This window comes from Entelurus aequoreus, linkage group LG12 (genome assembly GCF_033978785.1).
Source record: "Entelurus aequoreus isolate RoL-2023_Sb linkage group LG12, RoL_Eaeq_v1.1, whole genome shotgun sequence".
Lineage (NCBI taxonomy): Eukaryota > Metazoa > Chordata > Actinopteri > Syngnathiformes > Syngnathidae > Entelurus > Entelurus aequoreus.
Genome location: NC_084742.1, coordinates 17,023,745 through 17,040,341, shown reverse-complemented (window position 1 = coordinate 17,040,341; position 16,597 = coordinate 17,023,745). Strand labels below are relative to the sequence as shown.

Sequence of the window (16,597 nt, the reverse complement as noted above, 5' to 3'; positions counted from 1 at the left end):
AGGTGACATCCTCTTTGCTGAATAAGATAAGATTAGGTAAACTAGGTAAGTCGACGAAAAACAACAGTCTTCAATAAAGGTGAGGTTGACGTTAAATGTGTTCATTTTATTCATCATTTAAATGTATTTCACACAAAAAATGTGTTTTGAGTTCATATTACTTGGTGTGTGGAACGGAATAATTGCATTATATCTTATGGGAGAAAAAAAGTTTTTGTGCAAGGCTAACAAAAACCGAGGAACGATGCTTCTGTATTTGGCTAGGGTTTTTGCAGTGGGTCCTTGAACGCACCATCCTTGTTGTGGATGAAAAGGGCTTGAGAAAGGATTTGTATAAAGTTATTTTTAGCTCTGCTCTTCTCCCATAATACTCTCCCCTCTTCCTCCAAGACATTTTGGGTCGAGTCCGTCCTCTGACACCTTCGGCTTCTTCTTCCATTCCCACACTGAGGAGCGAGCCAGAGACCAATTACACAGCGAGACAATGCTGGCCATAAATCATCCGCTGGACTGTCATGGCCACTGGAGGCTCGGCACTCGCCTCGTTTCTGTTCTCTTCTGCCATTCTTTTACTTTCATTTGTTCAATGTTTTGGAGTCGCTTCTTAGGATATTCCCCTGTTTTGCTATTCTCTTCATGTCTTCTGTGTTTACATGTTGTCTTTACTGCACGCTATTGCACAACAAGTCGCCAAGGAGGCGAGGAAGGATCATTTCAAAGGTGTTAGTGGAGATTATGGAGGATTTGTTGGCGGGTTTGACGGATCAGTACAAATGATCACATCTGAATGTTTTACTTTACTTCCTGTGGTAAATATCCTGCAGACGAACTGAGGATATTAAGCAATCCCAAAGACATTAATGTCACACGTTAATGTAAACAGGACTGCTGTCGTTGCTGTAGATCAAGAAAAACACAAATATATAGAAAGCATTTATGTTTTTGCAACACGGAACGACACAGGAAGTCCTTCCTACAGACAGCCATCAGACTGTATAATGCATATGTTCCTTTTTGACTGTACTTAAATGTATAATAGACTGTATTTATATTATTCACAAGTAAAAAAATACCTAAGTGTTTATTGTCTACTGTGAGCGAACTGTGGTGCTGAATTTCCCCCAGGGATGAATAATGTAATTTCCATTCTATTCTATTCTATTCAACAAGTTCTCAACGTTGTTTTCATGTCTTGTGCCTGCAAGTCACGTCCGTTGTGTCCTTGAGCAAGACACATATGTCTTGTTCAGGAGAGAACACACAGAAGATAATACAAATAATAACAGAAGAAATTAACAAATTAAAAAGATGGTTTGACAAAAACAGACTATCGTTGAATCTCAGTGAAACTAAAATAATGCTATTTGGTAATAGTAGAAGAGAAAGTCAAACACAAATACAAATAGACGGAAAAGTAATTGAAAGAGTAAATGAAACCAAATTTCTAGGTATAATGATTGATGATAAATTGAACTGGAAATCTCACGTACAAAATATACAACATAAAGTAGCAAGAAACACGTCAATAATGAATAAAGCAAAACATGTTCGAGACCAAAAATCACTTCATATTCTCTACTGCTCGCTAGTGTTACCATATCTGAGTTATTGTGTAGAAATATGGGGAAATAATTACAAAAGTACACTTCATTCATTAACGGTGTTACAAAAAAGATCAGTTAGAATAATACATAATGTTGGATATAGAGAACATACAAATCCTTTATTTATTGAATCAAAGATACTGAAATTCCACGACATATTGAATTTGCAAACAGCTAAAATTATAAACAAAGCAAACTATAACCTGCTACCCAAGAATATACAACCATTCTTCTCAAAAAAATAGGAGAAATATAATCTTAGAGAGAAATGTAATTTAAAACATTTGTATGCACGTACAACACTTAAGACCTTCAGTATATCAGTATGTGGAATTAAATTATGGAATGGATTAAGCAAAGCAATCAAACAATGTACTAATATGATCCACTTCAAGAAACTCTTCAAACTTAAAGTGTTTACAAAGTACAAAGAAGAAGAACCATGGTAAACATTCTGAATTTATTTAATGCATCCATTCTTTCACTCTCAAAATAATCTTACTCATCTCATCATATGAAATGTAACTTACTTCCCCAATTAGGATTTATTTATTCATTTTTATTGTGATTACTTATGGAGTATATTGTGGATAAATTGAGAACAGGAAGTGAACAAAAGTTTTAGCAACTGTTATGTAAAAGAAAAGGGGTAGGATTAAATAAGCTCTGCTTCTTCCTACTCCTTTTCGAACATGTTGAAAAGAGAAACTGGAAATTGCGATGTATCATGTTGTATGCTTGCGTGTTCGAAATAAACTCAAACTCAACTCAACTCAACTCAACACTTCACCCTTGCTCCTGATGGGTCGTGGTCAGGGCCTTGCATGGCAGCTCCCGCCATCAGTGTGTGAATGTGTGTGTGAATGTGTGTGTGAATGTGTGTGACAATGTGTTTGTGAATGTGTGTGTGAGTGGGTGAATGTGGAAATAGTGTCGAAGCGCTTTGAGTACCTTGAAGGTAGAAAAGCGCTATACAAGTATAACCCATTTACCATGATCATATTTATTCACTGTCACACGTGGCCCTCTAAGGGCAGCCATAATTGTGATGTGGCCGTCATCTAAAATGACCCCTGGTCTAGATCAGTAAAACAGCAGAGCAATGTTACAGGTGACTGGTTAGTGTTTTTTCAGTAGATTGTTAAAAAACAGCAGAAAGCTACAATCAAATCTAAACAATATTTTTTGTCTTTGCCGTAGATTATGGTTGTTATACCTTTGTCACCAAGTACCACCTCAGAAAACTTTTTGGCTCTCCAAGTACTACCATAATGACAGGCATTAAAATAAAACAGTAGGCCTAAGTATTCATTAAAAACAAAAGCAGAGGTTTTATTCAACAAGTACATTTAATATTGTCGGCCACTGTAACATTAAACACAGTTTGAACAGTCACGCCGTGTTTGAATACAGGAAAATACAACATTATACTTTAGTCAAGTGATTCTTCTGCGTACCACTAGTGGTACACGTACCGCAGTTTGAGAATCACTGCAGTAGATCATTAAAACAGCAGAATGCTATAGTCACATATAGACAATGTTTTAGTTTTATCATTAACAACAGCTGCACGCTCCGGGCACGCAGACAATTTTGGAGTACCATTTTCGCAAGAGGTCCTTAAAAACAGCAGACATTTCAGTCACATACAGAAAGTACTTTTGCTTTTTCCTAGAAGATCATTAAAACTGCAGAGTGGTCTGGTCACATATAGAGGAAGTGAGTGAAAGTCATAGAGATGTTTCCTAAGACCAAAAATTAAGACTAAAGTGGTGAAGCTGTACTTTCGTTTGCCATTTTAGTTAAAAAACATACATTATTAATTTTGTTTATTTATTCTAACACAACATATTTGTTGGTAAATGCATTTTTTGTCAGCTATTCATGAGTGCCTTTCTTATGCAGTATATTTGGTTAGTACTTTTTTTCCTAATCAGCCTGACCTAAGCCTGGTTTATGTGTTAAGTAAATAATAATATTTGTGATGAACACTGGGTTTATATCATTTGACAAGGTTGTAAACTGCAACTAGGTTAGGGGTAAATATTGAACATGATTAGAATCAAGAGTAAGATAACTAATTCAGTGTTAACACAAACCCCAAAACCAGTGAAGTTGGCACGTTGTGTAAATTGTAAATAAAAACAGAATACAATGATTTGCAAATCCTTTTCAACCTATATTCAATTGAATAGACTGCAAAGACAAGATACTTAACATTGGAACTGGAAAACTTTGTTATTTTTTGCAAATATTAGCTCATTTGGAATTTGATGCCTGCAACTTGTTTAAAAAAAGCTGGCACCAGTGGCAAAAAAGACTGAGAAAGTTGAGGAATGCTCATCAAACACTTATTTGGAACATCCCACAGGTGAACAGGCTAACGGGGAACAGGTGGGTGCCATGATTGCGTATAAAAGCAGCTTCCATGAAATGCTCAGTCATTCACAAACAAGGATGGGAAGAAAGTCACCACTTTGTCAACAAATGCATGAGCAAATTGTTGAACAGTTTAAGAACAACATTTCTCAACGAGCTATTGCAAGGAATTTCAGGATTTCACCATCTACGGTCCGTAATATCATCAAAAGGTCAGAGAATCTGGAGAAATCACTGCACGTACGCGATGATATTACGGATCTTCGATCCCTCAGGTGGTACTGCATCAAAAGGCGATATCAGTGTGTAAAGGATATCACCGCATGGGCTCAGGAACACTTCAGAAAACCACTGTCAGTAACTACAGTTGGTCGCTACATCTGTAAGTGCAAGTTAAAACTCTACCATGCAAAGTGAAAGCCATTTATCAACAACACCCAATCAATAATTAAAGAGGAAAAAAAGAAATATATATACACACATACACAAATAAAGTTAAGTATTATGAAAAACAAGAAACCAGAGGATACATATATATATACATATATATATATATATATATATATATATATATATATATATATATATATATATATATATATATATATATATATATATATATATATATATATATATATATATATATATATATATATATATATATATATATATATATATATATATGTACATCTAGGGGTCCGGCACTGTGGAGTAAAGCTAAGGTGATGATGCAATAATGACAACATGGTGACGTTCACTAGAACGTGACATCACTGCTGCCAGCTTGCTATGAGATCATGGAGGAGTTTCAAATTGAGACACACCTCGGCGGGGGATGACGACGATGATGGTGGTCCTCTGGATGATTATGATGTTGGGACGTTCTTTGTACGTCTAAACTAGCATCTGTCAAACAATAAATGCTGTTTAGCAGGCAGTCGGCTGCTTTACTGCAGAGGCTCCGGAGTGAGATCTCCGTTGCCTCTTAACTGGCGTGAGGCTGCTGAGAGACGCACTTCAAAAACACGCCGCACGGCTTTTATCTTGCCGTTCTTGGAAAACACACACACACACACACACACACGCACACTCACGCACACACACACACAAGGGAGGTAACCGAAAGATGGCAAATTGGTGCAATTCTACCTGCTGCTGTTCAGGATATTGCCCTCTAGTGGCCAAGCTGCAGGGCACCTAAGAGTCTAATCGTGTTTTACGGCGTTCCGGGTCATTAACAGATCACCGCATCTGTGCTCGTCTTTTCTCACGTTTCCTGGCAGAGTGTCGCTGTGCTAACACGCATTGTTCCTGCTCAGCATGACTGAATCCCTCACTTGCATGAGGCAGCTCTCTTCCTCTTATTCTAAGCATTTCCTACAGCTGCCCGTGCCAACACCTTTAGTGTTCAGGGAAGTGAACTCTTACTGAGAAAGAAACATACATACTTGCATTAATATACACTGCTTTTATGCACCGGTTGCCTTCTAGGTCCAAAAAAAAAAGTAAATTAAAAAAATACGTAATTTTACTTCACAAATTGATATGAATGTGTTTTTATTAGGGTTTTACGGGATACCAGTATTAGTATAGTACCGCGATACTAATGAATCATATTCAGTACTATACCGCCTCTAAAAAGTACCGGTCCTCACCCCCCCCAAATTTTTTGTGGTCAATTTTATTTAGAAAAGTATCGAAAAGTACAGAAAAGTATCTAAATAATTTTGGTGCCGGTATTGGTACCAAAATATTGGTATTGGGACAACACTAGTTTTTATTTTGATGATTGTTGTGTGGGTGTAATGCGTGTCCAGCCTAGCATGAACAAATCCCGACTGATTGAGAGTTGAGTCCAGGCATCAACTCATTGTCCAGCACATCTCTTAAGGCGTCGGATACCGAAGCGATACGGACACATTATAAAAACACTAGCAGTGATACCGTGTCTCTCAATGTGTGAGTCACTTTAACAAAAAATATTGTGACTAGAGATGTCCGATAATGGCTTTTTTGCCGATACACGATATTCCGATATTGTCCAACTCTTAGATACCGATTCCGATATCAACCGATACCGATATATACAGTCGTGGAATTAACACATTATTATGCCTAATTTTGTTGTGATGCCCCGCTGGATGCATTAAACAATGTAACAAGGTTTTCCAAAATAAATCAACTCAAGTTATGGAAAAAAATGCCAACATGGCACTGTCATATTTATTATTGAAGTCACAAAGTGCATCATTTTTTAAAATATGCCTCAAAACAGCAGCATGGAATCTGGGACATGCTCTCCCTGAGAGAGCATGAGGAGGTTGAGGTGGGCGGGGTTGGGAGGGCGGGTTTTCAGGGGTAGGGGGTAGCGGAGGGTGTATATTGTAGCGTCCCGGAAGAGTTAGTGCTGCAAGGGGTTCTGGGTATTGGTTCTGTTGTGTTTATGTTGTGTTACGGTGCAGATGTTCTCCCGAAACGTGTTTGTCATTCTTGTTTGGTGTGGGTTCACAGTGTGGCGCATATTTGTAACAGTAGTTGTTTATACGGACACCCTCAGTGTGACCTGTATGGCTGTTGACCAAGAATGCTTTGCATTCACTTGTGTGTGTGAAAAGCCGTAGATATTATGTGATTGGGCCGGCACGCAAAGGCAGTGCCTTTAAGGTTTAGTGGCGCTCTGTACTTCTCCCTACGTCCGTGTACCACTACGTACAGCGGCACATTAAAAAGTCATACATTTTACTTTTTGAAACCGATACCGATAATTTCCGATATTATATTTTAAAGCATTTATCGGACATCTCTAATTGTGACTCATACAATTGCTGTGTTTATCTAGTATATTTAAAGTGCATATTTCATTTATCTAGAATAGATGTAGACTAGATGTAGTTTATCTAGTATAGGTGTAGTGCAGATGTAGTTTAACTAGTATAGGTGTCGTGCAGATGTAGTCTATCTAGTGTATTGGGGGGTGTATTAGTGCCCAAGGCATTGGTAAGTTACACATCTGTGAAAGCACCATTAATGCTGAAAGATACATGCAGGTTGTGGAGCAACATATGTTGCCATCCAAGCAATGTCTTTTTCATGGACGCCCCTGCTTATGTCAGCAAGACAATGCCAAGCCATGTGGCTTCATAGTAAAAGGGTGCGGGTACTATACTGGCCTGCCTGTAGTCCAGACCTGTCTCCCATTGAAAATGTGTGGCGCATTATGAAGCCTAAAATACCACAAAGGAGACCCCCAGACTGTTGAACAACTGCACATTAAGCAAGAATGGGAAAGAATTCCGAAAATTGGTCTCCTCAGTTCCCAAACGTTTACTGAGTGTTGTTAAAAGGAAAGGCCATTTGAGACAGTGGTAAAAATGCCCCTGTGCCAAGTTTTGCTGCCATTAAATTATAAGTTAATGATTATTTGGGGGAAAAATTACGTTTCTCTCACTTTGAACATTAAATATCTTGTCTTTGCAGTCTATTCAATTGAATATAAGTTGAAAAGGATTTGCAAATCATTGTATTCTGTTTGGGCAGCACGGTGGCAGAGGGGTTAGTGCATCTGCCTCACAATACGAAGGTCCTGAGTAGTCTTGAGTTCAATCCCGGGCTCGGGATCTTTCTGTGTGGAGTTTGCATGTTCTCCCCGTGACTGCGTGGGTTCCCTCCGGGTACTCCGGCTTCCTCCCACCTCCAAAGACATGCACCTGGGGATAGGTTGATTGGCAACACTAAAATTGGCCCTAGTGTGTGAATGTGAGTGTGAATGTTGTCTGTCTATCTGTGTTGGCCCTGCGATGAGGTGGCGACTTGTCCAGGGTGTACCCCGCCTTCCGCCCGATTGTAGCTGAGATAGGCTCCAGCGCCCCCCGCGACCCCAAAAAAGGGAATAAGCGGTAGAAAATGGATGGATGGATGTATTCTGTTTTTATTTACCATTTACACAACATGCCAACTTCACTGGTTTTGGGTTTTGTAGTATAGATATATTGTAGATGTAGTTTATCTAATGCAGCTGTAGTGAAGTGTATCTAGTATAACATATCTAGTTTTGATTGATTGATTGGTGTGGTTTATTTGAACATATATACAGTTTCAAATTGATGCATCACATTTTTACATTTTCTTTACAACATGCCCAACAAGGAGTGAGAAGAAGAAACACTTATTTACGCCTACCCCTTTTTCACTTCATATCAATTACTTCCACATATGTTCACTCACATTTCAAATCAGTGTAATGTAAGGACATTTACCATTATTCTTCTTCCTTGCACTTTGCACACACTTGGAGTTTAAAGAGTTTCTTAATATATATATATATATATATATATATATATATATATATATATATATATATATATATATATATATATATATATATATATATATATATATATATATATATATATATATATATATATGTATGTGTGGGAAAAAATCACAATACTATTTCATCTCTACAGGCCTGTTTCATGAGGGTTTCCTCAATCATCAAAATCTCCTGATGATTGAGGAAACCCTCATGAAACAGGCCTGTAGAGATGAAATAGTCTTGTGATTTTTTCCCACACATACATATTACGCTCTACCACGGTATCGAGCACTATTTTTTTGGATAATCTAATTAAGACACATATATATATATATATATATATATATATATATATATATATATATATATATATATATATATATATATATATATATATATATATATATATATATATATATATATATATATATATATATATATACACTACCGTTCAAAAGTTTGGGGTCACCAAAACAATTTTGTGGAATAGCCTTCATTTCTAAGAACAATAATAGACTGTCGAGTTTCAGATAAAAGTTCTCTTTTTCTGGCCATTTTGAGCATTTAATTGATCCCACAAATGTGATGCTCCAGAAACTCAATCTGCTCAATCTGGTTTTTGGTGCAATATATACATAGGTGTATTTCCATTTCCAGCAATTATCACTCCAGTGTTGTAATGGTACAATGTGTTTGCTCATTGGCTCAGAAGGCTAATTGATGTTTAGAAAACCCTTGTGCAATCATGTTCACACATCTGAAAACAGTTTAGCTCGTTACAGAAGCTACAAAACTGACCTTCCTTTGAGCAGATTGAGTTTCTGGAGCATCACAAATGTGGGGTCAATTAAACGCTCAAAATGGCTAGAAAAAGAGAACTTTCATCTGAAACCCGACTGTCTATTCTTGTTCTTAGAAATGAAGGCTATTCCACAAAATTGTTTGGGTGACCCCAAACTTTTGAACGGTAGTGTATATATATATATATATATATATATATATATATATATATATATATATATATATATATATATATATATATATATATATATATATATATATATATATATATATGTATAGTCGAGGTTTCTGTGGTTTATCCGTTAACAGTGCTCAATACTGGGGTAGAGCGGAATATACGTTAGGTCAGGAAAAAACACAAGAAGCTATATCATCCCTACAAGCCTGAAACAGGCTTGTAGGGATGATATAGCCTCTTGTGTTTTTTCCTGACCTAACGTATATATATATATATATATATATATATATATATATATATATATATATATATATATATATATATATAAATGTATTTTAAATGAAGTGGATATGTAGTTTATCCAGTGCAGATGTATAGTGTGGTGTATGTAGTGTGGAATATATGAGGCAGTAACAGATGTAGAGGTCAATAAAGGCAGCCAATGAAAAAAAAAGGGACAAAAGACTGAAGAGCCGCGATCCAAACTTGTGTCTCAGCAACAATGGAAGCGGCTACAAACTTTGTGCGGGAAACAGGTGTGGATGAATATTCATGAGCCGTGCGAGGGAGTCAGTGTTTGGTCGAGCATGTGTCTGTTTTTTCCGCGTCCTTGTGTGGGTGGCAGGGAAATACGGACATCGCTAAGTGGAAAAACAACAAGACGAGTGAATATTCATAAGGTGTGGCGCATAAATAACAGCAAGTTTGATATGCAGCACGTAGGACGACGCTTTACTGGCAGGGTAACGCTTGCACAGTTCAACGTGTCTGAAAAGGAGCAGGAAGAAGCCGAGCTCGTTTGGTCCTACACCTTCTCCTTTGCTCAGCGATTCCTGACTAGCATGATTTCTAATTGGCGAAGAAAAGAATAGATTATAGATTATGCACCGATGAAAAAAGGAAAGAAAGACTTGTTAAAAAATAAAGTTGTGTTTACTTCCTGTATTAAACGTGGTACTATGTTCCAACAGACAAAACAATTAACATAGAATGTGTGATAATAGATAAATACCTTATTTACAAATTAAAAAAGGATAGAAAAAAAAAAGACAAAAGAAGTGGTACAAAATAAACTAGTTTGTTTACTTTCTGTGTTCAACAAGTTGCTATGATTTAATAGGCATAACAAATAATAGACAATGAGTGACAATAGACAATATTTTATCCCCATTATAAAAGGACAGAGGAAATGACGGCAGAAAGAAAAAAAATGTTACAAAATTATCAACTATAACATAGAATAGATTAGAATGATGCATTTGTCCAACATGACAGCATGACAAAATATAATGTGTGACATATAAAAATGTTATGTACCAATTAAAAAAGGAAAGACGGAAGGATTTAAGAAACTAATCGGTGTTGCAAAATAAGCTAATTTTCTTAACTTCCTGTGTATAACAAGTTACCATTTTCTCATAGGCAGAAAAACAGAGAATGTGTAACAATCACATTGAGCAGATACATAAATATCTTATGTACCGACTGAAAAGGGAAAGAGGAAAAGACGAAAGAAAAAAGTGTTTCAATATAAAGTTTTGTTTACTTCCTGGATTTTAATATGTAGTAATGATTTTAATATGTAGAATACATGTATGTTACATGTATTCTATATATATGTTACATGAATGCTACATTCATGCTACATGTATTCTACATGTATATGTCCAGTATGCTAGATGTATGTTACATGTATCTATATGTGTGTTACATGTATGTTAAGTGTATGTTACGTGTGTTACCTGTATGCCGCCTGCATGTTACATGTACGCTACATGTATACTGCATGCATGTCACATGTATGTTATTTGTATGTTACATGTACGTTATGTGACCTGAGTGTATCACACTGTGTCTGCTGGCCGAGTAAAAGAGAGAAGAAGACAGAAAAGGGAGAAGAAGAGCAAGAAGCTGTGAGTCAGCAAACAGTCGACATGAATCTCAATCACGTCTGAGCGGATGAACGTGTGCAGCTCAAAAAGTATTGTATTATCCAGTACGTGTTTATCTTTGTGTAGTGTGGTATCACATACTGCAATAATACGAATACAACATGTACAGAATAAAGTAATACGGTGTGGTTTTAGCAGTGGCATACAAAATACTGCAATGAGGAACAGCGTTCTATAATACAGTATATGTGCAGTACTACAGCACAGCTGTGGAATGTTACTGTAAGGCAGGATTTGTTGTGTGGTATATAGCATTCATACATAGTTAGTACATTTGCAGGTCTGTGAAAGAGAAACATCAAGGCCTGCCTTACATTGTTTCTGATTGGTTTAAATGGTGTGGTGTCTTCCCTGGTTAGTTAAATGTCGGCACAGAGGATTGATGGCGTGGTCTGGAACTGCACTGCAAAAAGTCAGTGTTCAAAAACAAGAAGAAAAAAAATACAAAAATTAGGGGTATTTTGTTTTAACTAAGCAAAATTATCTACCAATAGAACAAGAACATTCGGCTTGTCAATACTTTCCAAAACAAGTAAAATTAGCTAACCTCAATGAACCCAAACATACCTTAAAATAAGTATATTCTCACTAATAACAAGTGGACTTTTCTTGGTAGAAAAAAAAGAAACCTTTTTGCTCAATAAGTTGAATAATATTCTTAAATTAAGTAAATGCTAGTGCCATTATCTTGACATAATGACATGCGCTCCGCATCATGATTTTTTTTTTCATGCTTGGAGTAAGACATTTTTACTTTAAAAAAAAAAGTGTTTTATACTTGTGAGTGTTAATGACACAGCTTTGCATCAGTTGATATTCTAATTTCAAGCATGTTTTACTCAATATAGGTGATCAAATCTCAGCTACAAGCTGTAATATCTTACTGAGATAATTTAGGACCAAAACCCTTAAAACAAGTAAAACACTCTAACATAAAATCTGTTTAGTGAGAAGAATTATCCAGACAGAAAATGAGCAAATATCACCCTTATTTGAGACATTTAATCTTATTTAGATTTCAGTTTTTGCAGTGTGGTTATCTCGATCAACTAATCATAGTTATTCAAACTACAGCAAGCTGCGAGGACCAAAGTTTGTTATTATAAAAAAACACATAGAGTAGTGAATGGTGAATATAAGTGTGAGAAGTGTCAAGTGTGGCGTAAGAAATGTTTAAACTGAGTGATTTTCACGCTCAAAGCGTGAGGCTTGGCAGCTCTGAATACACCTCAGAGTCAAAAATGTGTTACTTCACATATGCTAACTGTGAGCAAGCTAACATTATCATGCTAACATGCTAGCCTTTTTTTTTTTCCCAACTAATTTTGCAGGTTTTCGTCAGTTTTCTTTCAACACCTACCAGCTGTTAGCAGGGTAACTATTAGCATGCGAGTTTTGTTTGCTCATTTTGATTGTTTTCAGATTTTTTCCTATGCAGCTAGCATGCTAACTGTTAGCATTTCAGTTTGGCTACAGTTTTTTAGCAACTTCTACCAAAATTGCTTTTTTCTAGTATAGTATAGCCTGTTGTGATATAGCACAGCAGATGCAGTTTTGTGAGCAATCTGACCGAGCCAGCTAATTAAAACTGATGAAGCCTTCCTATTTCCTTCTCCAGCTTCAATCAGCCATCTTCTTTTCACACCCACCCGTCCTTCCTTCCAGCTGCCCGGCCTGCTGCTCCAGCACTTCTCCTGCAGGTAAAGCAGCCACGGCCGCCGCCCGTGACGCCACGCTGGGTACATGTGGCGCACGCATCTCATTTGCCTAAATTAGCATGCATTACGCGCTCGCATTTGCTGTTAAATTGCGTGAGGTGTGAGACATGGATGCTGCGGCAGACATGATGGCGGGGAAATAGTGTTTTTTTTTTAAAATTAAAGCCAATACCACACTGCCTTGAATTGAAAACAAACATTGCCTGCCCACACACTGTGTGTGTGTGTGTCTTCTTGTATTTCCACCCTTCTTGAGACATCAACAAGGAAAAGTACCTTCCATATGAGGACCGGTGAGCAAGTTAGGACATAAATCATGGTCCCAATATGGAAAACCATCGCATCTAATAGAGAATGTCTCACTTGCACCCCTGGTGGTGAAATCTAGCAAAATGAAGGTGTTCCCAAAAAGGAGGGATTTTTCAAATTGACTGTGTGTCGGTTTAAAAAGTGCTCCCCCTCTGGTCAACATATGAAATAACAAGTGTGCGTAAGAAAGTGAAATGTGCCCCCTTTGGCCAAAATGAATAAAAAGCAGCTGAGATAGGCTCCAGCACCCCCCCTCGACCCCGAACGGGACAAGCGGTAGAAAATGGATGGATGGAATATGTATATAGAGACATACTGTAATAACTTGAAGTAAATAATGAAGTTTAAAAACCAATTACAAACGAAAAATTTAAAAAAAAAAAAAAATCATTAAAAACAGTCTTTTTCTCACAATGTGTCGACTTTTTTTTAAAAATAAAATTGGGAACAATTTCTCATATTCTTTCTGTTTCTGTACAATTATTACTTTTTAATGCAAAATGGTGCCATTTGTCATATATACAATTCTGACTGATTGCCAATGTTTTTGTTGTTCTTGTAAAATAGTGATATTTTTTGAGTAAAATTATGACTTTTGTCATAATTTTGCCAGGTAAAATTCCGATTATTATAATATTGCCAACATTTTAAAATTTTCTTGTAAAATTGTGACTTTTGTCGTTTAAAATTACGACTCTTTTCCTGAACCTGACAACATTTTAAGCTTTTCTTGTAAAATGGCGACTGTTATTGAGTAAAATTCCAACTTTTATCATAATATTGCACACATGTTCAGTTTTTCTTGTAAAATGTTGACTTGCGTTGAGTAAAAATACGACTTTTATTATAATACTGCCAAAATTCTAAGTTTTTCTAGTGAAATTGTGAAATTTTTCTTGTGAAATTCCAACAAATTTTTCACAACAACCTTTTTTACATTTGCATAGTATGTATATATTATTAATGTGGTACAAACAAATCTTTATATATCTAGAAAGGGTGGTCCTAAAGACGTAGGCATTTTTCAGAGGTCTTAAGAAGGTAACAAATACAAGAACGTGTGTGTGTGTGTGTGTGTGTGTGTGTTCTTGTATTTCTATCCTTCTTGAGACATCAACAAGGAAAAGTACCTTCCATATGAGAAGCGCTGAACAAGTTAGGACATAAATCATGGTCCCAATACGGAAAACCATTGCATCTAAGAGAGAATGTCTCACTTGCACCCTGGTGGTGAAATCTAGCAAAATGAGGGTGGTCCCAAAAAGGAGGGATTTTTCAAATTGACTGTGTGTCGGTTTTAAAAGTGCTCCCCCTCTGGTCAACATATGAAATAACAAGTGTGTGTAAGAAAGTGAAATGCGCCCTCTTTGGTCAAAATTAATAAAAAGCAGCTGAGATAGGCTCCAGCACCCCCCCCCCCCCTCGACCCCGAACGGGACAAGCGGTAGAAAATGGATGGATGGAATATGTATATAGAGACATACTGTAATAACTTGAAGTAAATAATGAAGTTTAAAAACCAATTACAAACGAAAAATTAAAAAAAATAAAAAAAAATCATTAAAAACAGTCTTTTTCTCACAATGTGTCGACTTTTTTTAAAATAAAATTGGGAACAATTTCTCATATTCTTTCTGTTTCTGTACAATTATTACTTTTTAATGCAAAATGGTGCCATTTGTCATATATACAATTCTGACTGATTGCCAATGTTTTTGTTGTTCTTGTAAAATAGTGATATTTTTTGAGTAAAATTATGACTTTTGTCATAATTTTGCCAGGTAAAATTCCGATTATTATTATAATATTGCCAACATTTTAAAATGTTCTTGTAAAATTGTGACTTTTGTCGTTTAAAATTACGACTCTTTTCCTGAACCTGACAACATTTTAAGCTTTTCTTGTAAAACTGCGACTGTTATTGAGTAAAATTCCAACTTTTATCATAATATTGCACACATGTTCAGTTTTTCTTGTAAAATGTTGTCTTGCGTTGAGTAAAATTACTACTTTTATTATAATACTGCCAAAATTCTAAGTTTTTCTTGTGAAATTGTGAACTTTTTCTTGTGAAATTCCAATTAATTTTTCACAACAACCTTTTTTACATTTGCATAGTATGTATATATTATTAATGTGGTACATACAAATCTTTATACATCTAGAAAGGGTGGTCCTAAAGACGTAGGCATTTTTCGGAGGTCTTAAGAAGGTAACAAATACAAGAACGTGCGTGTGTGTGTGTGTGTGTGTGTGTGTGTGTTCTTGTATTTCTACCCTTCTTGAGACATCAACAAGGAAAAGTACCTTCCATATGAGAAGCGCTGAACAAGTTAGGACATAAATCATGGTCCCAATACGGAAAACCATCGCATCTAATAGAGAATGTCTCACTTGCACCCCTGGTGGTGAAATCTAGCAAAATGAGGGTGGTCCCAAAAAGGAGGGATTTTTCAAATTGACTGTGTGTCGGTTTTAAAAGTGCTCCCCCTCTGGTCAACATATGAAATAACAAGTGTGTGTAAGAAAGTGAAATGCGCCCTCTTTGGTCAAAATTAATAAAAAGCAGCTGAGATAGGCTCCAGCACCCCCCCTCGACCCCAAACGGGACAAGCGGTAGAAAATGGATGGATGGAATATGTATATAGAGACATACTGTAATAACTTGAAGTAAATAATGAAGTTTAAAAACCAATTACAAACGAAAAATTTAAATAAATAAAAAAATCATTAAAAACAGTCTTTTTCTCACAATGTGTCGACTTTTTTTTAAATACAATTGGGAACAATTTCTCATATTCTTTCTGTTTCTGTACAATTATTACTTTTTAATGCAAAATGGTGCCATTTGTCATATATACAATTCTGACTGATTGCCAATGTTTTTGTTGTTCTTGTAAAATAGTGATATTTTTTGAGTAAAATTATGACTTTTGTCATAATTTTGCCAGGTAAAATTCCGATTATTATAATATTGCCAACATTTTAAAATTTTCTTGTAAAATTGTGACTTTTGTCGTTTAAAATTACGACTCTTTTCCTGAACCTGACAACATTTTAAGCTTTTCTTGTAAAACTGCGACTGTTATTGAGTAAAATTCCAACTTTTATCATAATATTGCACACATGTTCAGTTTTTCTTGTAAAATGTTGACTTGCGTTGAGTAAAAATACGACTTTTATTATAATACTGCCAAAATTCTAAGTTTTTCTATTGAAATTGTGAACTTTTTCTTGTGAAATTCCAACAAATTTTTCACAACAACCTTTTTTACATTTGCATTGTATGTATATATTATTAATGTGGTACATACAAATCTTTATATATCTAGAAAGGGTGG

At 35.9% G+C, this 16,597-nt stretch overlaps 2 protein-coding genes across 3 annotated transcripts in view; one reads left to right on the top strand and one right to left on the bottom strand.

Annotated features, from left to right (window-relative positions):
• The window catches only part of LOC133661599 (protein kinase C and casein kinase substrate in neurons protein 1-like), a 54,166-nt gene extending 40,585 nt beyond the window's left edge, over positions 1-13,581 (top strand). The window contains exon 4 of one of the 2 annotated variants that reach the window (XM_062064904.1): positions 12,848-13,581. In XM_062064904.1, the coding sequence (XP_061920888.1) occupies positions 12,848-12,933 (86 nt within the window). In that variant the 3' untranslated portion in view covers positions 12,934-13,581. Of the gene's footprint in view, positions 1-390; positions 944-12,847 lie in introns of those variants that run through there. The other variant, XM_062064903.1, reaches the window with a different exon arrangement.
• The window catches only part of plxna4 (plexin A4), a 376,636-nt gene that overhangs the window by 179,250 nt on the left and 180,789 nt on the right, over positions 1-16,597 (bottom strand). The gene's annotated exons all lie outside the window — the stretch shown is intronic.